This window comes from Tachyglossus aculeatus, chromosome 23 (genome assembly GCF_015852505.1).
Source record: "Tachyglossus aculeatus isolate mTacAcu1 chromosome 23, mTacAcu1.pri, whole genome shotgun sequence".
Classification (NCBI taxonomy): domain Eukaryota; kingdom Metazoa; phylum Chordata; class Mammalia; order Monotremata; family Tachyglossidae; genus Tachyglossus; species Tachyglossus aculeatus.
Genome location: NC_052088.1, coordinates 10567058 through 10590920, shown reverse-complemented (window position 1 = coordinate 10590920; position 23863 = coordinate 10567058). Strand labels below are relative to the sequence as shown.

The window sequence follows — 23863 nt, the reverse complement described above, 5'->3', positions numbered from 1 at the left end:
TTTTGAAGGGTCGGTGACTTTCTTCCAGCTTTAATTACTTGGGGACCTTCAGTTCGAAAGTATAGTCAAGTGTTCGGTACAGTGCTCTGCACGCAATAAGCACACGATTACTATAATTACTATAGAGAAGCAGCGTGGCTCAGTGGAAAGAGCACGGGCTTTGGAGTCAGAGGTCATGGGTTCGAAACCCGGCTCATCATCATCAATTGTATTTATTGAGCGCTTACTATGTGCAGAGCACTGTACTAAGCGCTTGGGAAGTACAAATTGGCAACACATAGAGACAGTCCCTACCCAACAGTGGGCTCACAGTCTGCTGTGTGACCTTGGGCAAGTCACTTAACTTCTCGGAGCCTCAGTTACCTCATCTGTAAAATGGGGATGAAGCCTGTGAGCCCCATGCGGGACAACCTGATCACCTTGTATCCCCCCCCCCCCAGCGCTTAGAACAGTGCTTTGCACATAGTAAGCGCTTAACAAATGCCATTATTATTATTATTATTATTATTATTGATTAATAGATTGAGGGACTATGATCGAAAAGTCCTGTTCTGAAGGAAAAGCAAACCTGAAACAAAGTTGTGTTCTGTTCCCATCAAGGCGTTGGGGTTTATTGTGAACTACAGGTGCTAAGTTTTTTTTTTAATACGGTATTTGTTAATTGTTTATTTAGTACAAGCCAGGCACTGGGGTGGCAAAATACAAGATAATCAGATTGGACACAGTCCCTGTCCCATACGGGATTCCCAGTCCTAATCCCTATTTTACAGATGATATAACTGAGGCCCGGAGAAGTTAAGTCATTTGAATGAAGTGATTCCCTTACAGTTATTTGAGCTGGACAGCCTGATTCCTCAGTCCCTGAGGATGTCTAATCTGGGTGGAAAAGACCCAGAACATTGGCTTTCTGGCCTGTGAGCTCCCCAAATCCTACCCCCTCCCTACTGTCCCCTTCTCGCCCCTGCACTCGGGAAAATGAAAATTGGCAGCCGTGACATGATGTGATCCACAGAGCTCACCCTGCCAGAAGCGAAGTTGTGTTGGTTGGGCTCCCAGCTGCCGGTCTTGTGGTTTTCCGCGTTCCGATCTCTAGGACTTACCTTGCCATCATGCCAGACGCTCTCATTTCCCTCTGGATCCACATTATCTGTTTCCAAGGTGAGGCAGACCAGTCGGCGTTTCAGTCCCTTTTCTTTAATCTGTTTCAGTGCCTGCTTTCCTATGAAGTCTGCCGGCTGCAGAAGTGGAAGATAATGATGATAAATGATGGTTCGGGCTTTGTGACAAGGTTATAGATGCCAGCATTTAAATTTCTCTTTACTATTTTCTCTCCAATTAAACATGAATGAAAACACAAAACTCGGCTTCAATCAAAACGATGGGCACGTAATATTCCTCGGGCCCCAAGTGGCACGATCGGTGCTTGTTTTTTCCACGAGCCGTTAGGTTTCGGCCTAGTCGTGTATGATTTCAATATTCCCCCAGCCACCCGGGCAGCAGAGCCATAAGAGTGATGCAATAAGAGTAGCACACTCCAGAAACCCCTGTGTTTATGGACTCTGAGCTCAGTAATAATATCTTGAATTTTCAGAGCGCTTTTCCAAAACACGTTCACCTCATTTACTTCATTTCATCTTCCCGCAATCGCTGGGAGGTAAGGATGAGCGGGTGGCGTTATCTCCATTTTATGGATGAGGAACCTGAGGCCTAAAGAGATGAAGTGAATTGTGTTGCCAATTTGTACTTCCCAAGCACTTAGTACAGTGCTCTGCATATAGTAAGCGCTCAATAAATACGATTGATGATGATGATGAAGTGACTTACCCAAGGTCACACAACAGGCCAGTTACAGAGCTGGGGTTGGTCGGGGGAGAGAGAGAGAATGTGAGTGTGTGTGTGTCTCTCTCTCTCTAGGGAGGAGAAGGAAGAACAAATATTGCGTCCCATGGCATGTGCAATGGAGCCAGAGTTTAAGTTGTAAAATTTTGTTCCTCTTCAGTTTTAATCTCATTTAACCTGTTTTCCCAGACTTGCTCAAAAATTCAAAGGACCTGGGGCGGCCGGTGGTAGGGCTCTGTTTCTTTGCCCTCTGGGAAATTCTTGCGATTCAACAGATAAAGAGCATCATCGAGCAGACTCCTCGGGGCTCCCGGATGTTGACAACTGCAGTCCGAAAGTACACCCTCTCACACTCACAAAGTGTGCAAGAGGCAATAAACCCCTCTGCAGAATCAAGACAGCACAATGAACTGACGACAAGCCGAAAGAAAAGAAAAACGAGGTCACCTACCGGCCCCCTCCAGGGACCCTCTACTCATGAGCCCACTGTTGGGTAGGGACTGTCTCTATACGTTGCCAACGTGTACTTCCCAAGCGCTTAGTACAGTGCTCTGCACACAGTAAGCGCTCAATAAGTACGATTGATTGATTGATTGATTGATTGACTAGAATTCACAGTCCCTACAGACTGAAAGCTCACTGTGGGCAGGGAACGTGTCTACCACCTGTCGCATTATACTCTCCCACGCAATTAGCTCAGCGTTCTGCACACAGTAAGCACTCAATAAACACTATTGGTTGACTCACTGATTGAACACCACTACCAAGTCAAGGGCTGTTCCTAAATTCTGCCTCTTACATTGGTGGAATTCAACACCTAATGATCCCTGGGATGGCTACATAGAAAACTAAAGTTTAAGAGTAAACAATTCCTCTGGGAGACTGGCAGACCAAGCAGAAGGTACTGAGAGGAGGGATAGTTTCCATTCATTCAATCATATTTATTAAGCAATTACTGAGTGCAGAGCACTGTGCTAAGCACTGGGGAGAGTACAGGAAAACAATAAATAGACACATTTCCTGCCCACAAAGCCAATCTTCTTTAGACTGTGAGCCCACTGTTGGGTAGGGACCGTCTCTATATGTTGCCAACTTGTCCTTCCCAAGCGCTTAGTACAGTGCTCTGCACACAGTAAGTGCTCAATAAATACGATTGATTGATTGATTATTAAAAGGACAGGAGCTGCCCATAAATAGAATATCCAGTTTCCTGAACTGTTTCATCAGGATTATTTACCCATCACACTTGATGGGTTTATAGACAACCTGATTACCTTGTATCTAATCCACAGCTTAGAACAGTGCTCGGCACATAGTAGGCGCTTAACAAATACCATCAGCAGCAGCAGCAGCATGTATACTAGTGGTCTTGGGGACTGAATGCATGCACACAGTAAGCGCTCAATAAATACGATTGAATGAATGAATGTGCTGAAATGATGGTAGTTGGGAAGAAGTGACTCCTTTTTAGGTCCCTTCATGGTAGAGAACAGCAGAACGTACAAAAATCAGGTCCCTCCAGCAAGTTTGTTGTGGGCAGGGAACATGTCTACCAACTCTGTTATTTTATTTTATTTTTTAATGGTATTTGTTAAGCACTTACTAGGCACCAGACATTGTACTAAGCCCTGGGGTAGATACAGGATCATCATGTTGGACACAGTCCCTGTCCAACGTGGGGCTCACAACGTGCTTAATACAGGGCTCCGCACACAGTAAGTGCTCAATAAATATGATTGATTGATTGATTGATTGAGGGATGGGACTCGGCTTTGTTTCTGCCGGGCTTCTCAGAAGACATGAGATGACATGATTATGTTGCCAATTTGTACTTCCCAAGCGCTTAGTACAGTGCTCTGCACATAGTAAGCGCTCAATAAATACGATTGATGATGATGATGATGACATCCCTCTTGAAGAAAGATTTGACCGACTTCTTACGTTTACACAGCCAGGAATCCATGACCACAGGGAGAAACAGAATCAGCCAGGGCATTTTTAAATATAAGTAAGCGCTAAATACCAGAGTTCGGTATTAGAGAAAAATGATGGATACCATACAGGTGCCTACAATTAAGGGTAAATGAGCATTTCATGCATAAATATTCAAGCATCAAAAGGGAGCAGGCCCCCACAGTTCTTCTCTTCATTCTCTTTTCCTGCTAGTAAAATGGTATTCCTGGTTTGGAAAGATTTGGCCTAGAGCTTTTTCTATTTCTCATTCTCACATTTTTTGCCACAATTACATATTTCACCGCTCCATTAAGGAAAAAAAAATGTAGGCTCAGAGGTTAATGTGATCATTTTAATTGGAGCTCTGAGGAGGCCTGACAACAGATGCGCACTCTTTTAATGGGTCACTGCCAAATTAACAGTACAGATCATAGTTAACCACTTCAATAGGTATACAAATCCCAGGAACATTTAGGCTGACAGCTAAAAGGTAATTTTGACTTGCACCTTTTAATTAATCAACTTGAGAAATTAATGAAAGCCATTAAGCCAGAAGGCTGAACTCTACATATCCCCAAATTAAAGGTGAGATTTTTTTTTCAGGCCTTGTAATTATTCATGATTTTTGAGATTGATTAAAATCACATCCAGACCCAAAGGCATAGGAAAATTATAAATAATCAAAATTCAATTCAAACCAGCGCCTGAAAACTGAATTTCTGAATGAGGGGGAAAGGAACCCGAAAGGTGCTTGACTTTCTAGGCAAGGATTTTGGGGCATGGCAGCTTCTGTTCTCGGTCCCTTCCACCATGTGGATTCCTCCTACCCAGTTTCCTCATCCATGGCATTTACTTCTCGGTCCCTTCCACCATGTGGATTCCTCCTACCCAGTTTCCTCATCCATGGCATTTACTGAGCACCTAACCAGCATAAATCATTGTAGTAAGCATTTGGGAGAGTATGCCAGAAACAAGACGTGCATCCCCTGCCCTGCAGGATAATACAAGCTCTCTGTGGGTAGGAACATGCCGGCCATCTCTGTTGTATTGTACTCCCCCAAGCGCTTAATACAGTGTTCTATACACAGGAAGCACCCAATAAGTACCACTGAACAGTACAATTTAATGGAGGAGGCTGACTAACATTATTTAGAAAGAGTGGGGGCAGGAGGATAAACAAGTCTGTCATAGAGAGTCAAAGCAATGTACCACAAAAAGCATAGAGATTATTGAACAATTGAATAAGAATATACATATGTACGTGAGTGCTGAGGAGGGGAATAAAATATGAACGTGCCGAGGGTGGCGTTGGGTTGACGTGACTGGAGTGTTGTGAATTAAACAGGGAAAGCTCCTTGATCTTTTAGACTGTGAGCCCACTGTTGGGTAGGGACTGTCTCTATATGTTGCCAATTTGTACTTTCCAAGCGCTTAGTACAGTGCTCTGCACATAGTAAGCGCTCAATAAATATGATTGATGATTGATGATGGTCTGATCATTTGCACCAAATCACCTCCTAGTTCATTTCACTGCTTCCAATCCAGAGTAGCTCAGAGCCCCATATTGGTCTGGCAGAGATAAGGAGAGGAATCAATTCATCTATGGTATTTACTAAGTGTTTACTGTGTGTAGAGCACTGCACTAAGCTCTCTAATAATACTAATAATGATGGCATTTGTTAAGCGCTTACTATATGCAAAGCACAGTTCTAAGCACTGTTGGGGGGGGGGGGATACAAGGTGATCAGGTTGTTCCACGTGGGGCTCAAAGTCTTCATCCCCATTTTACAGATGAGGGAACGGAGGCTCAGAGAAGTTAAGTGACTTGTCCAAGGTCACACAGCAGACATGTGGCAGGGCGGGGATTTGAACCCACAACCTCTGACTCCCAAGCCCAGGCTCTTTCCACTGAGCCACGCTGCTTGCTCTAGACTGTAAGATCGTTGTGAGCAGGAAACAGGTCTGCCAACTCCGGTGTGCACTTTTGGGACTGTACAGTACAATATTTTATCCCCCAAAAGGGCAAATAGAACGATATAAACTACGCAACTAAGAGACAGACCACTGAAAGCTCCAACTATTCAATTCTAATATTAATAATGACTATGAATACAGTGTTTACTAGATGCCAAGCACCGCGCTAAATGCTGGGGTAGAAACAAGGCATCAGATTGGAGACAACCCGTCTCCCACTTGGTGCTCACAGATTAAGGAGTTAGGGTATGGGTCTTATCCCCATTTTACAGAGGAGTACACTGAGGGCCGAGAGATGTTCGCCAATTTGACCGAGGTTATACAGCAGGCCAGTAGCAGAGGTGGGACTCAAACTCAGGTCTTCTTACTGTCAGACTCGTGCACTTTCCACTAGTTCATGCTATCACTTGTTAGTCGTTCTGGATGGGTCCCTGAAATCTGCCTTAAACCCCAACCGGACCATCCACATTACTTTATTCCACAAATATTATATTCCTGAATTTGTAACATGTGACTTTTTTATTAGTCACTTCTCATTTCCACTCGTTTACCCCCCGTCCAAGAATCCCAGCAAGCCCATACTCATCGTATACTTTTCATTCATTCATTCATTCAATCGCATTTATTGAGCGCTTACTGTGTGCAGAGCACTGTACTAAGCGCTGGGGGAGTACAAGTCGGCATCATAAAGAGACGGTCCCTACCCAACAACGGGATCACAATCTAGAAGGGGGAGACAGACAACAAAAACAAAACATGTAGACAGGTGTCAAAACTGTCAGAACAAATAGAATTAAAGCCATATGCACATCATTAACAAAATAAATAGAATGGTAAATATGTACAAGTAAAATAGAGTAAGAAATCTGTAGAAATGTATATACAAGTGCTGTGAGGAGGGGAAGGAGGTAGGGCGGGGGGGAATGGGGAGGGGGAGAGGAAGAAGGGGGCTCAGTCTGGGAAGGCCTCCTGGAGGAGGTGAGCTCTCAGTAGGGCTTTGAAGGGAGGAAGAGGATGTGCAGAGGAAGAGCATTCCAGGCCAGGGGGAGGACGTGGGCCGGGGGTCGACGGTGGGACGGGCGAGAACGAGGCACAGTGAGGAGGTGAGCGGCAGAGGAGCAGAGGGTGCGGGCTGGGCTGGAGAAGGAGAGAAGGGAGGTGAGGTAGGAGGGGTTTACAGTACATACTTTTCTGCATGAATTTAATAGTAAAGCTATAGGAGACAGGACGGGGGGACCAGAAAGGTAAGACGAGGGGGCAGAAAGGGAGGGGTGGGGAAAGGACTGGGGCCTATGGGCCTTGGTTCCCCCTACCCACAAAGCGTCCGGATTAACTGGACATCCAGGTGACATCCAGTTGTGCGGGTGCCAGGGAAGCGAGGTCCTGCTGCAGAAGTAGGTTTGTTTTTTAGAAAACTGTGCACTTCATTTTCTCACGTTTGGAAAAGTTTGTAAAGCCACGGTGAGTACCCACAAATCCAACTCATTCTAGCCGGACGCTTTTCCCTCCACACAAACCAATAGGCTTGAATGTACCTGCCCGGAATGACAAGGAGAACTGAAATAGGGGAAAGAGCCCAGGGCCGGGAGCCAGGAGGCTGGGATTCTGGTCCCAGCTCTGCTACTGGCTGGCTGTGTGACCTTGGGTGAATCACTTAACCTCCGTGGGCCTCAATTTACTCATCTGTAAAATGGAGATGAGATTGTTCCCCCCTTCTTAGATCGTGAGCTCTGTGCGAGATAGGGATTGGGTCAGATCTGCGCCGGCCCGTAGTACAGCATTTGGCATCAAGTAAGCACTTAGTAATAATAATAATAATAATAATAATGATACTTGTTAAGTCCTTACTACATATCAAAAAACTGTACTAAATGCTGGGGTAGATACAAGTTAATGAGGTTGGGCACAGTCCCTATCCCACAAGAGGCTTGGTGTTTAATAATAATAATAATAATAATGGCATTTGTTAAGTGCTTACTATGTGCAAAGCACTGTTCTAAGCCCTCGGGAGGATACAAGGTGATCAGGTTGTCCCATGGGGGGCTCACAGTCTAAATCCCCATTTTACAGACGAGGTCACTGAGGCACAGAGAAGTCAAGTGACTTGCCCAAAGTCAAACAGCTGACAATTGGCAGAGCCGGGATTTGAACCCATGACCTCTGACTCCCAAGCCCGTGCTCTTTCCATTGAGCCGCACTGAGTAGGATTTAATCCTCACTTTACAGATGAGGTAAATGAGGCAACAAGTGACTTGTCCACAGTCACACAGCAGGCTGGTGGCAGAGCTGGGCCCTCTTTCTGCATTTTTACTACCAAATCACATTGTAAACCCCTTTCTGATTTTCCCCTGACAAATAGCCACGTCCTATTCCCCCTGCCCCGATGCTCTCCTAAGGTCATCTGCCTACCAACCTGATCTGCTTTGAATCATTTTCTTTTAATAATAATACCTGTGGCATCTATTAAGCATTTACTATGTACTAAACACAGGAGGTCGATACAAGATTGTGAGATCAGCTATGGCCCCGATCCCACCTGGGACTCACAATAGATCTGATCCTCATTTTACCGATGAGGAAATGTAGGCACAGAGAGGTTAAGTTGTATGGAAGCAGGGTGGCCTAGTGGAAAGAGCACGGGATTGGGTGTCAGAGGACCCGGGTTCTAATCCCGGCTCTGACACTTGTCTGTTGTGTGACCTTGGACAAGTCACTTAACTTCTCTGTGCTTCAGTTACCTCATCTGTACAATGGGAATTTAGACTGTGAGCCCTTCATGGGACAGGGACTGTGTCCAACTCAATTATCTTGAATCTATCCCAGTGCTTAGAACAGTGGTTGGCACATAGTAAGAGCTTAACAAATACCATTATTATTATTAACCGGGCTTTCTGATTCCAGTCCCGAACTACTTCCGCTAGGCAATGCTGTCTGGACTTATTACGGGCTTTTTCCAAGTCTGGTGTCATTTTCTAACTTGCGCTCTATATGTCCAACTCATTTCAATCCTCGCCACAAGATGTTTGTCAGTGGCTTCCAATTTACCACCATGGCTATCCCTTCATAGAGCTCATTAATAAAGATGTTACAGAAAATAGGCTCTAACAGCCCCCAGCCAAGATGCTGGATATCTTTCTCAGTCACACATGCTTTATCTTGCTTTCCTTATCCTCTGCTGCCAGTTTTAAATCTACATAACGCTGTTCACATCTAAGCAATTTGAAATTAATTTTCCAAGAAAAATGGGATGTATTAAAAGCTCTCCCCAGACCCAGGCAGAATGCCCCCACTCGGATCGTTCCTTTATTTGTCGGGCTTTGAGAATCAGCTGACAAAAGGTTGCAGTTCTGGGTCAATGTGTCAGATCCCACAGCCTTTCTCATGTGCTAAAGGACTCACAAGACAATGAATGGTCAAATTTTGTGCCATCCACAAACACGCCTAAAATAGAGCCTCAAACCGGTGACACGCATAAATCACGGCCCCTGAATAACAACATCACAGTTTCCTTCAAGTAGCCTTGTGGGGGACTGGGGGGACCAGGGGAGTGGGAGAAAGAGATGTAGCTTCAGCAATCAACAGGATCTGCCAGTGGGCAGAGTGATGGATTGATAATAATAATCACGATAGCATTTATTAAGCACTTACTACGTGCAAAGCACTGTTCTAAGCACTGGGGTGGTTACAAGGTGATCAGGTTGTCCCACGGTGGGCTCACAGTCTTCATCCCCATTTTCCCGATGAGGGAACTGAGGCACGGAGAAGTTAAGTGACTTGCCCAAAGTCACACAGCTAACAATTGGCGAAGCTGGGATTTGAACCCATGACCTCTAACTCCAAAGCCCGGGCTCTTTCCACTGAGCCACACTGCTTCTCTAAGAAATGCATGAGAAGCAGCACGGCCTAGTGGATAGAGCACAGGACTGGGAATCAGAAGGACTCTGCCACTTCTCTGCTGTGTAATCTTGGGCAAGTCACTTCATTTCCCTGGACCTCAGTTACCTCAACTGTAAAATGGGGTTTAAGACTGTGAGCTCCTTGTGGGACGTGCTGTGCTTGTATCTACCCCAGCGCTTAGTAGAGTGCCTGGCACATGGTACATGCTAAACAAATGCCATTAAAAAATATACTCATTTGTCTAACCCCCTTTTCTTTCAAAGTGCCTTTCCCATAAAATCCAGAAATCTGTAGACTCTCTCAGTGGAAGTCCTAAAAGCCAGAAACAGTATGTCATGGGCCTAACTGGGGTAGGATATGGGAGTAAAGGGATGGAGGTGGGAGCCCTCATGATGGGGAAGGAAGAGTAAGACCAAAAGGGAAGGGTATGGCCAAAAATAAGGGCGCTAAAATCCACTCTTTCCTTACCATACAAACTGTTACCGAGTTAATCCAATCACTCATCCTATCCCACCTTGATTACTCTATCAGCCTATTTGCTGACCTCCCTGCCTCCTGTTTCTCCCTATTCCAGTCCATACTCCACTCTGCTGTCCGGTTCATTTTTCTATAAAAACGTTCAGGACATGCCTCCCCACTCCTCAATAAAGTCCGGTGGTTGCCCACCCACCTCTGCATCAAACAGAAACTCCTCACCGTTGGCTTTAAAGCACTGAATCATCTTGCCCCCTTGTACCTCACCTCGCTACTCTCCTATTATCAACCAGCCACACACTGTGTTCCTCTAAAGCCAACCTTCTCACTTTCCCTCCATCTCGTCTATCTCACCTCCTCAAGAAAGTCCGGTGGTTGCCCACCCACCTCCGCATCAAACAGAAACTACTCACCGTTGGCTTTAAAGCACTGAATCATCTTGCCCCCTTGTACCTCACCTCGCCACTCTCCTACTATCAACCAGCCACACACTTTGTTTCTCTAAAGCCAACTTTCTCACTTTCCCTCCATCTCGTCTATCTCGCCACCGACCTCTCACCCACGCCCTGCCTCTGGTCTGGAACACCCTTCCTCCTCATATCCGAGAGACAATTCCTCTCCCGCTCTTAGAAGCCTTATTGTAGGCCCAACTCCTTCAAGAGGCCTTCCCCGTCAAAGCCCTCCTTTCCTCTTCTTCCTCTGTCTTCTGCATCACCCTAACTCCCTTTATTCATCCCCCTTCCCAGCCTTCATAACACTAAGTCCAGCGCTTAGAACAGTGCTTGGCACATAGTAAGCGCTTAAAAAATACCATCATAATTATTATTATTATCCCCCATTTCTTTTCCATCCAAACTGCTACCACATTAACCCACCTTGATTACTGCTTCTGCCTTCTTGCTGACCTCCCTGCCTCCTGTCTCTCCCCACTCCAGTCCATAGTTCACTCTGGTGCCCAGATCAGTTTTCTAAAAAAAAACGTTCAGGCCATGTTTCCTCAAGAACCTCCAAAGGTTCTCCATCCACCTCCGCATCAAACAGAAACGCCTCACCGTTGGCTTTAAAGCACTAAATCATCTTGCCCCCTTGTACCTCACCTCGCTACTCTCCTACTATCAACCAGCCACACACTTTGTTCCTCTAAAGCCAACCTTCTCACTTTCCCTCCACCTCGTCTATCTCGCCACCGACCTCTCCCCCACATCCTGCCTCTGGTCTGGAACACCCTTCCTCCTCATATCCGAGAGACAATTCCTCTCCCGCTCTTCAAAGCCTTATTGAAGGCCCATCTCCTCCAAGAGGCCTTCCCCGTCAAAGCCCTCCTTTCCTCTTCTTCCTCTGTCTTCTGCATCACCCTAACTTCCTTTATTCATCCCCCTTCCCATCCTTCATAACACTGTTAAAGTCCAGCGCTTAGAACAGTGCTTGGCACATAGTAAGCGCTTAAAAAATACCATCACAATTATTATTATTATCCCCCATTTCCTTTCCATCCTAACTGCTACCACATTAACCCACCTTGATTACTGCTTCTGCCTTCTTGCTGACCTCCCTGCCTCCTGTCTCTCCCCACTCCAGTCCATACTTCACTCTGGTGCCCAGATCAGTTTTCTAAAACAAATGTTCAGGCCATGTTTCCTCAAGAACCTCCAAAGGTTGTCCATCCACCTCCACATCAAACAGAAACGCCTCACCGTTGCCTTCAAAGCACTAGCTCAGTTAGCTCCCTACTACTTCATTTTGCTGATCTCCTACTATAACCCAGTCCGCATATTTTGCTCCTCTAGTGCCACATTACTCACTGTGCCCCGATTTCACTATCTCGCCACTCACCCTTTTTCCACATCCTCCCCCTAGCCTGGAACCCCCTTCCTCTCCATATATACCAGACCACTACCTACGAAACCAGACTGAGCCCCCCCTTTTCCCCTGCTCCTCCTCCCCTCCCCATCTCCCCGACTCCCTCCCTCCCCACCCCACAGCACTTGTGTATCCATGTTCATATTTTTACACAGACACCTTTGGGGTGGGTGGAGGAAATGAGAAGCAGCATGGCTCGGTGGAAAGAGCGCAGGTTTGGGAGTCAGAGGTCATGGGTTCTAATGCCGACTCTGCCACTTATCACCTGGCTGACTTTGGGCAAGTCACCTAACTTCTCTGTGCCTCAGTTACCTCATCTGGAAAATAGGGATGAAGACTGTGAGCCCCACGTGGGACAACCTGATTACCTTGTATCTACCCCAATATGTTTATTATTTTATTTATTTTATTAATAAAATATATATATATAAACACGTATAATTCTATCTACTTATATTGATAATAATAATAATGATGGCATTTGTTAAGCGCTTACTATGTGCAGAGCACTGTTCTAAGCGCTGGGGGAGGACACAAGGTGATCAAGTTGTCCCATATGGGGTTCACAGTCTGAATCCCCATTTTACAGATGAGGTAACTGAGGCCCAGAGAAGTGAAGTGACTTTCCCAAAGTCACATAGCTGACGAGTGGCGGAGCCGGGATTTGAACCCATGACCTTTGACTCCAAAGCCCGTGCTCTTTCCACTGAGCCACGCTGCCTGTCTACTTTTTTTGTTTTGTTGTCTGTCTCCCCCCTTCTAGACTGTGATAGAGATAGGGATTGTCTCTGTTGCAGAATTGTACTTTCCAAGCGCCTAGTACAGTGCTCTGCACACAGTAAGCACTCAATAAATACGACTGAATGAATGAATGAATGAAAAGCCCTCTTTTCCCCAGCCCCTTCTCCCTTCTTCATCATCTATGCACTGGGATCTATCACCTTTGGCCATTTGATATTCATCCCACCTTCAACCCCACAGCACTCATGTCCATATCTATATATTAAATATTATAAATTATTCATTGATATTAATGTCTGTCTCCCTCTGTGGACTGTAAGTTAATGGTTGGCAGGGAACATGTCTACCTACTCTGTTGTACTGTATTCTCGAAAGCTTTCAAATGCTTAGTACAGTTTTCGGTGCTCAGTAAATACCACTGATGATGAAAGGAAGAATGAGAGCATATAGCTATATCTATCTACCTAGGAATATATGTATACATATATATGTTTTTATTCATTCATTCATTGAATCATATTTATTGAGCGCTTACTGTGTTCAGAGCACTGTACTAAGCACTTGGAAAGTACAATTCGGCAACAGAGACAATCCCTACTCAACAATGGGCTCACATTCTAGAAGACTTTTACACACAACGTCCCCCCCACACCGACACACACACACACACACAGAGACACACAAACACCCCTTCAAAGCCCTACTGAGAGCTCACCTCCTCCAGGAGGCCTTCCCAGACTGAGCCCCCTTTTTCCTGTCCCCCTTCCCATCCCCCCTGGCCCTAAACCTCCTTCCCCGCACAGCGCCTGTATATATGTTTGTACAGATTTATTACTCTATTTATTTTACTTGTACGTATTTACTATTCTATTTATTTTGCCAATGATGTGTATCTAGCTTTATTTTTATTTATTCTGGTGACTTGACACCTGCCCGCATCTTTTATTTTCTTGTCTGTCTCCCCCTTCTAGACTGTGAGCCCGTTGTTAGGTAGGGACCGTCTCTATATGTCGCCAACTTGTACTTCACAAGCGCTTAGTACAGTGCTCTGCACACAGTAAGTGCTCAATAAATACGATTGACTGAATGAATACATTCTTCTAAAGCCTCGGGATAAAGATGAAGGATAATGGTACAGTATTCACTAGTTACAACCCCACGCACATGTGTCAAGCCGTTGCTTCTGATTAAGAAGCACCTTGAGCCTGAAAAGACTCGTTTCTGGCGGAAGAAAATTTCCTAATCGCTTTCTACCCTAAACAAAAGTTATATATAAACAGAGCCTGTATATGCATCCATTCTATGTTCACATTCACACTTACAGCTAAAAACGGGATTAAAGTGACATTATACTGTCGCAGAGGGGGTTTGCTGCCTCCCAGTGTCTAATTTGGGTTATCACAGATAGCTGGTCTTTCCTTGCATTTATTATTATTATTATTATTAATTATTAATATTATTAATTAATATTAATTATTATTAATAATAATAATAATTTTGGTATTTGTTAAGCACTTACTATGTTCCAAGCGCTCTCCATCCCCCCCATCTTACCTCCTTCCCTTCCCCACAGCACCTGTATATATGTATATATGTTTGTACATATTTATTACTCTATTTATTTATTTATTTATTCATTTTACTTGTACATATCTATTCTATTTATTTTATTTTGCTAGTATGTTTGGTTTTGTTCTCTGTCTCCCCCTTCTAGACTGTGAGCCCACTGTTGGGTAGGGACTGTCTCTATATGTTGCCAACTTGTGCTTCCCAAGCGCTTAGTACAGTGCTCTGCACACAGTAAGCACTCAATAAATACGATTGATGATGATGATGATGATGATGATGGGGGAGATACAAGGTAATCAGGTTGTCCCACTTGGGGCTCACAGTCTTCATCCCCATTTTCCAGATGAGGGAACTGAGGCCCAGAAGAGTTAAGTGACTTACCCAAAGTCACACAGCTGATAAGCGGCGGGGCCGGGATTAGAACCCATGACCTCGGACCCCCAAACCCGCGTTCTTTCCACTGAGCCACGCTGCTTCTCATTTCTTCCACCCACCCCAAAGGTGTCTGGGCAAGAAACAGGGATGATCACTTTCGGGAGGCCAAACAAGGCCTGCTCCAGCGGGGATGAAAGAGGAAAAGGAGTCTCCCCCTTTTAGACTGTGAGCCCACTGTTGGGTAGGGACTGTCTCTATATGTTGCCAATTTGTACTTCCCAAGCGCTTAGTACAGTGCTCTGCACATAGTAAGCGCTCAATAAATACGATTGATGATGATGATGAAACCTGGAGCGGGTTGTGAATTCAGTACCCCGCAAGGTGGCTGGATGGGGCCAGCCTTTAAAGATAGAGAACCAGACTAACGGGCTGAGGTAGGAATGCTGAAAACCAGATTCCTAAAGTGGGGGTTAACAGTAAACCCAGGCACAGAGCAGCTGCGTTCTGTGTAGCGCTTAGTACAGTGCTCTGCACACAGTAAGCGCTCAATAAATACGATCGATGATGATGATGTAAGTTTGGCCACAAGGACTGGCTCTCAGATGAGAAGCAGCATGGCCTAGCCGTTAAAACACAGGCCTGGGAATCAGAGGACCTGGGTGCTAATCCCTGCTCCGCTGCTTGTCTCTTGTGGGACTTTGGACGAGCCACTTAACCTCCCTGGGCCTCAGTTTCCTCATCTACAAAATGGGGATCCAACCCCCGAGGTGGAGCCTGATTATCTTGTATCTATCCTGGCACTTAGTCCAGTGCTTGGCACACAGTAAGTGCTTAACAAGCACCACGGTTATTAAAGTACCACAATTATTACTAGAAATATTGATGACTGATGGACTGGAGGATGGCTGGAGTGCCGGCTATTACAGAGGTCAGCAGCCAGTAATTCCAGAAGCATTAGCATCTGCTGTGTGACACTGGGCAAGTCACGACTTCTCTGAGCCTCAGTTCCCTCATCTGTAAAATGGGGATTAAGACTGTGAGCCCCACGTGGGACAACCTGATCACCTTGTATCCCCCGAGCGCTTAGAACAGTGCTTTGTACATAGTAAGCGCTTAACAAATGCCATCATTTTATTATTAGCAGCTGTAGCTGCAGGACTAAGACCCTGTCTTCTCCAAAATCCCCCAAGAAAATGAGGGATTCATTCATCATCATCATCATCATCATCATCATCATCAATCGTATTTATTGAGCGCTTACTGTGTGCAGAGCACTGTACTAAGCGCTTGGGAAGTACAAGTTGGCAACATATAGAGACAGTCCCTACCCAACAGTGGGCTCACAGTCTAAAAGGGGGAGACAGAGAACAAAACCAAACATACCAACAAAATAAAATAAATAGGATAGATATGTACAAGTAAAATAAATAAATAAATAAATAAATAGAGTAATAAATATGTACAACCATATATACATATATACAGGTGCTGTGGGGAAGGGAAGGAGGTAAGATGGGGGGATGGAGAGGGGGACGAGGGGGAGAGGAAGGAAGGGGCTCAGTCTGGGAAGGCCTCCTGGAGGAGGTGAGCTCTCAGCAGGGCCTTGAAGGGAGGAAGAGAGCTAGCTTGGCGGAGGGGCAGAGGGAGGGCATTCCAGGCCCGGGGGATGACGTGGGCCGGGGGTCGATGGCGGGACAGGCGAGAACGAGGTACGGTGAGGAGATGTCATTCAATCGTATTTATTGAGCGCTTACTGTGTGCAGAGCACTGTACTAAGCGCTTGGGAAGTACAAATGGGCTCTCATGTCCTTGGGCAGAGGTGAAGGAACGGTACCTGAAGAAGGCCTCTGGAGTGCCAGAGCTGCCCATCATGGTGCTAAGTGCTAACGCAGATACAAGATTATCAGATTGGACAGTGTTACTGGCCCTCACGGGATTTATACTTTAAGAGGGAGGGACAGCAGATGAGGAAACTGAGGGGCGACAGCTCTTTCAAGCTTCTTGAGGGCAAGATCGTGTCTACCATCTCTATTCTACTGGGTTCTCCCAAGCACTTAGTTCAGTGCTAGGGCACAGAGTCACCTCTTCATAATATCATTGATTGATTGATTTCAGATCTACACTGGTCCATTTGACTAGGGCCTCTACAAAGGTCACCTGCAGTTGGGTTCCCCCCGACTTGGAAATCACCGCAGTTAAGTCATCAGGACTTTCACCAAAATTGGTGAAACTGGATTTTTGCTCCCTATGGCAGCACGGGTCACGTTGAACAAGAATCCCTCAAGCTGAGAGCAGTAAGATCCCTCAGGGAGAGAATTCCCAGGCAGGAAGGAATGGGGAAAGAGCCGGGGACTGGGAATCAGGAAATCTGGGTTTTATTCTCAACTGCCAGTGGCCTGTCAGGTGACCCTGAGCAAGTCACCATGGACTAGTGGCTAGAGCATGGGACTGGGAGTCGGAAGGTCATGGTTCTAATCCCGGCTTCATCATTTGTCTGCTATGCGACCTTGGGCAAGTCACTGTGCCTCAGTTACCTCATTTGTAAAAGGGGGATTGAGACCGTGAGCCCCCCGTGGGACAACCTGATCACTCTGTAACCTCCCCAGCGCTTAGAACAGTGCTTTACACATAGTAAGTGCTTAATAAATGCCATCATTATTATTATTATTGTGTGACCTTGGGGAAGCTCAGTGCCTCTGGGCCTCAGTTACCTCATCTGTAAAATGGGGATTACGATTGTGAGCCCTATGTGGGACAGGGACTGAGTCCAACCTGATTAGTTTGTGTCTAGCCTGGCGCGTAATACAGTGCTTGGCATATAGTGAGCGCTTAACAAATACCACAAAAAAGCCTTCCTGAAAGTAGGATGCAACCACTCTGTTAAGGCAGAACTAAATATATTAAGTCTTTACTGTATACTATCTTCTTTCACACTTTAGAAAAACCAATCAACTGAGTGACTTCAACAGGAAAAACACTCTGGAAACCAAAAACATGGACCAACAACATTGACAAACCTTGCAAGTTGAAAATATTATCAGCTAAATGGCTTCATATTCTTTACAATTATTGAAATAATGTGAAGAGATCAGCAAATGTATCACCCTCACACCTGTTAATAATTATACAGGGAGTTTTATGTTTAGTTATAATTTCAGGAAAGAGAAAATTTATCCAGGCTTTCTCCCAAAGCTAAAATATCCAGACAATGAAGCAAAAAGATCAGCCATGTGTCTATACATTGGTGTCCCGCAAGATGTTTTTACAGCTTCCAAGAGCCAGGCAATTTTTATTCATAGTTTTAACTACTAAATCCAAACTTCTGCTACCCGAAAGCCCAACCAGCCACTTGGGGCCTGGTCAATAATGTGCACCTGTTTTGCCGATCGGCGGGCAGATGGCTTGCCGTAAAAATAAAAACCTTGCCAAGAATGCCCCGAAACACATTCTTTGGAAAACACTTCAGGACATTGGCTCAGTCAAACACTATAAATATGCAGATTGCATAGCTGGTAACTGATGTTGGGTCATTAGAAAAGGTCCCAAGCACTAGTTCCTACGCAGACGCTCCCGATTTTATCGGATGGGATTTTAGCCTTCGATGCGAATTGGGCATCCGAAGGGGGCGAAGACCCTGGCGATCAGTAAGATCGGCGCTTCGTTAAATAGATTACTTAGTATCTGTCTACCCATTAGACTGTAAACTCCCGGAGGACAGGATCATGTGTTCTACTTGTGCTGTACACACTCAATCAATTCTACTGATTGATTGGTTCGTCTGCTAATGATAAAGTTAAGCTGGCATTGTCGTGGCAACTCCCAGGACCACCAACCCACTCCCCCCTGCTTCATCTCAATCTATTCATCCTCGACACTCCCTCCCGGGCTCAAAATGTGTATCCACTGCTGCTGTTCACCTGGGACCAGTCCGTATGGTGATTCCTTTCAATAAAAATAATAATAATAATAATTACAACTCTGGTATTTATTAAGTTCCTCTCAAAATCACACCTGGAGAGTTTCCAGTACTGTACCCATCTCCACTATGGTAGGGAGAGTCGAGCAGAGGCCTAGCCATTCCATTCCTAGCTTGGGCAGTGGCTAGCGTGTTGAAAGCTCACAATGGGCACTCAATTCATACAACTGATTGATGATGGCATCAGAGGACTGAGGACTGAATAATAATAATAATGACAGCATTTATTAAGCGCTTACTATGTGCAAAGCACTGTTCTAAGCGCTGGGGAGGTTACAAGGCCATCAAGTTGTCCCACGGTGGGGCTCACAGTCTTAATCCCCCATTTTCAGATGAGGTAACGGAGGCACAGAGAAATTAGGTGACTTGCCCAAAGTCACACAGCTGACAATTGGCAGAGCCAGGCTTTGAACCCATGACCTCTGACTCCAAAGCCCGGGCTCTTTGCACTGAGCCACGCTGCTTCTCATCTTATTCAAAGTCCTTCCATTCCTTACAGTAGAGATTTAGCAAAACCAAATATATTTCAAATACATTTACTTGAATATATTATATCTATATATAAAGTCATAGAATATATTTTTATATTTTACATCTATTTTTTAAAAATATATCCTCAGTTCTCCCAGTGCACATGTTTTTGCTATGTGCTTTTGATAGAACACTCTTAGGGAATCAGTTAAGTGACAGAAGTTTGGACGCTCTGAAGAGCGTATGTCCATGGAATAGCCATGGGTTGGAAATGACTGGACAGCATTTGAAGAAGAAGAAGGGAGGCTTGGAGATCCTGACAGATTAAACACGTTCTTCCACGGATAGTCCAGAAAGGAAAAGGGGAAAATTCACTCCTGAATAATCTGTAGAGTTGACTATCTAACTGTCTGATATGATATATATGAGATATATGAGATATATAAGAAGCAGCGTGGCTCAGTAGAAAGAGCCTGGGCTTTGGAGTCAGAGGTCATGGGTTCAAATCCTGGCTCTGCCAATTGTCAGCTGTGTGACTTTGGGCAAGTCACTTAACTTCTCTGGGCCTCAGTGACCTCATCTGTAAAATGGGGATTAAGACTGTGAGCCCCCTGTGGGACAACCAGACCACCTTGTAACCTCCTCAGCGCTTGGAACAGTGCTTTGCACATAGTAAGCACTTAATAAATGCTATCATCATCATCATTATTATTATTATATAAGATTTAAACAATGGAGAAATTTTAAGTCTTTTTCATCTTCAATGAAATTCATTGTAAGAAAGCCAAGTGTCGCATTTCTTAATACATGCCTACATTTTTTTAGGTGAGAAATTATAATTGATCTGATTATCTTGTGCTTAGCATAGTGCTTGGCAGACAGTAAATGCTTAACAAATGACATGATTATGATTATTGTTAATAACTAACTTAAATTTAGCTTTAAGAGTAGATAAACACTATTTTGCTCCAATTTGGTCTCCACTTTGGATAACAGACATACCTTATTTAACTTTATAAAATGATCTAGTCCAGCCTCCAAAGGATTGGTATCACAGTTCATCTAAAATGGAAAAATTCACATTTTAAACCATCAGTAATCACACTGAAGTTTTCACAATGCATCTTTCCTCAAACTTTATCCTAAGCAAAAGCGTTATTTTGTTGCCTCACTTTTTCTTTAATGATGCTCTGGTTTTTAATCTTCCTTTCAGTTGAAATTTTATTAAAATTTTCTTTCCAGAGAAAACTGGATGACACCAACAATAATAATTCTACTTCCTGAATTTCAAATTTTCATTTTTTCCTTCATTTTGTTTAATGCGCTCATATAGAGCTTCACAAAATATACATGGCCATTTTATTCCATCTTCATAAAATCATTTTAACACTGCTAAATAATTCCTGAAAAGGAACTTAGTGTAAGTGGTTCATCTGACATAAAACTCACTGGTCATGAATGAAGAAAGTCAAAAGAAGCTCTCATATCCTTCAGTGTGGGCCAAGAGAAGTGGAGAGAGGGAGAGAGAGACAGTCAGAAGGAGGAAGGAAGAAGACAGAGGGAGAAAATCACGAGTGAACGAGAGAGAAGGTGGGAAAGGTGAAAAGACGGAGAAAACAGAAAGAGCACGAGATAGAAAGAGACGGGGGTTGGAGAAAAATGTGTGTTCCAAAGGCATTTGGTGAAAATTCAAGCTGTGCCTAAAGATGGTATTTCAGAATATTTCAGTAAGTGTTGTTTTGTGGGCAGACTCTAAACTGGTAAACAAAGAAGCTTATGTTCATAATTGAGGGTTGGTGATATAAACACCACTAAGACATTCAAGCTTCTAAACACAAACTAGATCATGAAGAAAGCATAAAACAGAGAATCCTTGACCGTCTCTTATTGGGGTTTACTTTAATCCCGTTTTCTAATGCCAGTTCTGGGAGGACAGATTAAAGCCAAAAGAAAAACAGAATACCCGATAACATCATTAAAATGTCAGACCTCTGATCCCCAGGCTCTGAAGGCCTTTTCCAGCCTTAAGACGTTCATGGCATAAGTTCCAAAATTGTCAATTTCCTCCTCCTGGCCCGCTCTCATAATGGCATCGTAAAGGACGGCAGAGTCTTCTCGCCGGTGATACAGTTCCCAGCCAAGCTCACCTAAAATAAACCCAAAGTCAACACCCAGTCAACCTGGTCCCTCCCTTCTGCTAAGTAGGAATATTCTACAGAAACGTTCAGACCGGGTTTCCCCACTCCTTAAGAAACTCCAGTGGTTATTCATCCACCTCTGCGTCAAACAAAAACTCCTCACCACTGGCTTTAAAGCACTCTACCACCTTTTCCCCTCCTACTTCACTCATCTAATTCTAATTTCCTCATTGTACCTCCATCTCGTCTATCTTGCCGCTGACCCCTCGCCCACATCCTACCTCTGGCCAGGACCACTCTCCCTCCTCAAATCTGACAGACAATTCCTCTCCCCCAATTCTAAGCTTTATTGAAGGCCCATCTCCTCCAAGAGGCCTTCCCCGACTAAGCCCTCCTTCCCTCTTCCTTCTGTGTCACCCTGACTAGCTCCCTTTAGTCATCTCCCACTTCCAACCCCTCAGCACTGACATCCACATCTGTAATTTATTTATTTATATTAATGCCTGTCTCCTACTCTAGACTGTCAGCTCACTGTGGGCAGGGAACGTTTCTGATTATTGTTGTATTGTACTCTCCCAAGCGCTTAGTACAGTGCTCTGCCCCCTGTAAGGACTCAATAAATATGACCGAATGACCACCCAGCCAGGACAGTAACTCAATTTTGGAGACCAGAAACACCGGTCATATCAAAAATATCTCATAAAAAAGAGCTATTTTGTTCAGAGCAATCTGTTTTAGTGACCCAGGTTGACAGACCCGCAGGAAAACAAAGACTAACATTGAAAACATTAAATAGTAGCTTTCCAAATCAGAATTTTCAAGTTGAGAATCAATCAGTCAATCATATTTATTGAGTGCTTATGTTCAGGGCATTACACTAAGTACTTGGGAGAGTACCACAGAATTAGCAGATGTGTTCCCTACCCAAAAAGAAGCTTACAGTCTAGAGAGAATAGTTTGGGAAGAACTTTCAGAAGGAGAACTTGCTGAAGATAGAGCTTACTTTTAATTATTCAGGTGTGTGGGGTCCTAGATCTCTATTATACAGGATTTTTAGTGCCTTTGCTGCTTTCCTGCTTCCTGCCTTTCGGCCTTTTTTCTAGTCTTGTAAGCTATTTGACAACAGGGAATGTGATGACCCACTCTACTGTATTGTTCTCTCCCAAACACCTAGTATAGTGCTCTGCACACAGTAAGCGCTCAGTTAATATCATCGATGAGCCCTCCAAGCATAGGTGGAATGAAGAAATATCTGCTATTCTTACTTCTTAATTTGTGAGCTCTGGGTAGGACCGAGATGGTGTCAGATCTGATTATTTCTTATCTATCCCAGGTTTAGCATGGTGCTTGGCATATCTAGAGAAGCAGCGTGGCTTAGTGGGTACAACACGGGCCCAGGAGTCAGAAGGACTGAAGTTCTAATCCAGACTCCCCAACTTGTCTGCTGTGTGACCTTGGACATGTCACTTCGCTTCTCTGGGGCTCAGTTACCTCATCTCTAAAATGGGGACAAAGACTGTGAGCCCCCTCCTTCCTCTCCTCCTCCTCCCCCTCTCCGTCTCCCCCGCCTTACCTCCTTCCCTTCCCCACAGCACCTGTATATATGTATATATGTTTGTATGTATTTATTACTCTATTTATTTACTTATTTTACTTGTACATATTTATTCTATTTATTTTATTCTGTTAATATGTTTTCTTTTGTTCTCTGTCTCCCCCTTCTAGACTGTAAGCCCACTGTTAGGTAGGGACCGTCTCTAGATGTTGCCAACTTGTACTTCCTAAGCACTTAGTCCAGTGCTCTGCACAAAGTAAGCGCTCAATAAATACGACTGAATGAATGAATGAATGAATGACAGGGACTGTGTCCAACCCGATTACCTTGTATCTACCCCAGCGCTTAGAACAGTTCTAGGCACACAGTAAGTGCTAAACAAGTACCAAACTTAGTAGTACTAGTAGTAAACACCTACTAAATGTCATCATAATAATAGGGGAAATGAAAAGAAAAGGAAACTCTTATTTAATAATAATAATAATGATGGTATTTATTAAGCGCTATGTGCAAAGCACTGTTCTAAGCACTGGGGAGATTACAAGGTGATCAGGTTGTCCCACGGGGGGGCTCCCAGTCTTCGTCCCCATTTTACAGGTGAGGGAACTGAGGCCCAGAGAAGTGAAGTGACTTGCCCAAAGTCACACAGCTGACAAGCAGCGGAACCAGGATTTGAACCCATGTCCTCTGACTCCAAAGCCCATGCTCTTTCCACTGAGCCACACTCTGACCCCTTATTAGCAGTTTTAATAAACAAATTTGTAGGGGGAGGATGTGACCTCCCCACAAGGGGCGGGGATCATATCTAATTCCCACTTGTGTATTCTTACCCTGTGCTTAGTATTTGTTAAGTGCTTACTATGTGCCAGGCACTGTACTAAACACTGGGGTGGATACAAGCAAATTGGGTTTTGGACACAGTCCCTGTCCCACGTGGGGCTCACAGCCTCAATCGCCATTTTACAGATGAGGGAACGGAGGCCCAGAGAAGTGAAGTGACTTGCCCAAAGTCACACAGCTGACAAGCAGCGGAACCAGGAT

The 23863-nt window shown here is 44.6% G+C and overlaps 1 protein-coding gene across 1 annotated transcript in view; it reads right to left on the bottom strand.

Moving 5' to 3' along the window:
• DMGDH (dimethylglycine dehydrogenase) overlaps window positions 1-23863 on the bottom strand; it is a 64321-nt gene that overhangs the window by 3319 nt on the left and 37139 nt on the right. Inside the window, exons 13-15 of the mRNA XM_038765484.1 lie at window positions 21119-21276; window positions 20132-20191; window positions 1101-1235 (exon numbers count right to left, since the gene is read on the bottom strand). Coding sequence (XP_038621412.1) covers window positions 1101-1235; window positions 20132-20191; window positions 21119-21276 — 353 coding nt within the window. The remainder of the gene's footprint in view (window positions 1-1100; window positions 1236-20131; window positions 20192-21118; window positions 21277-23863) is intronic.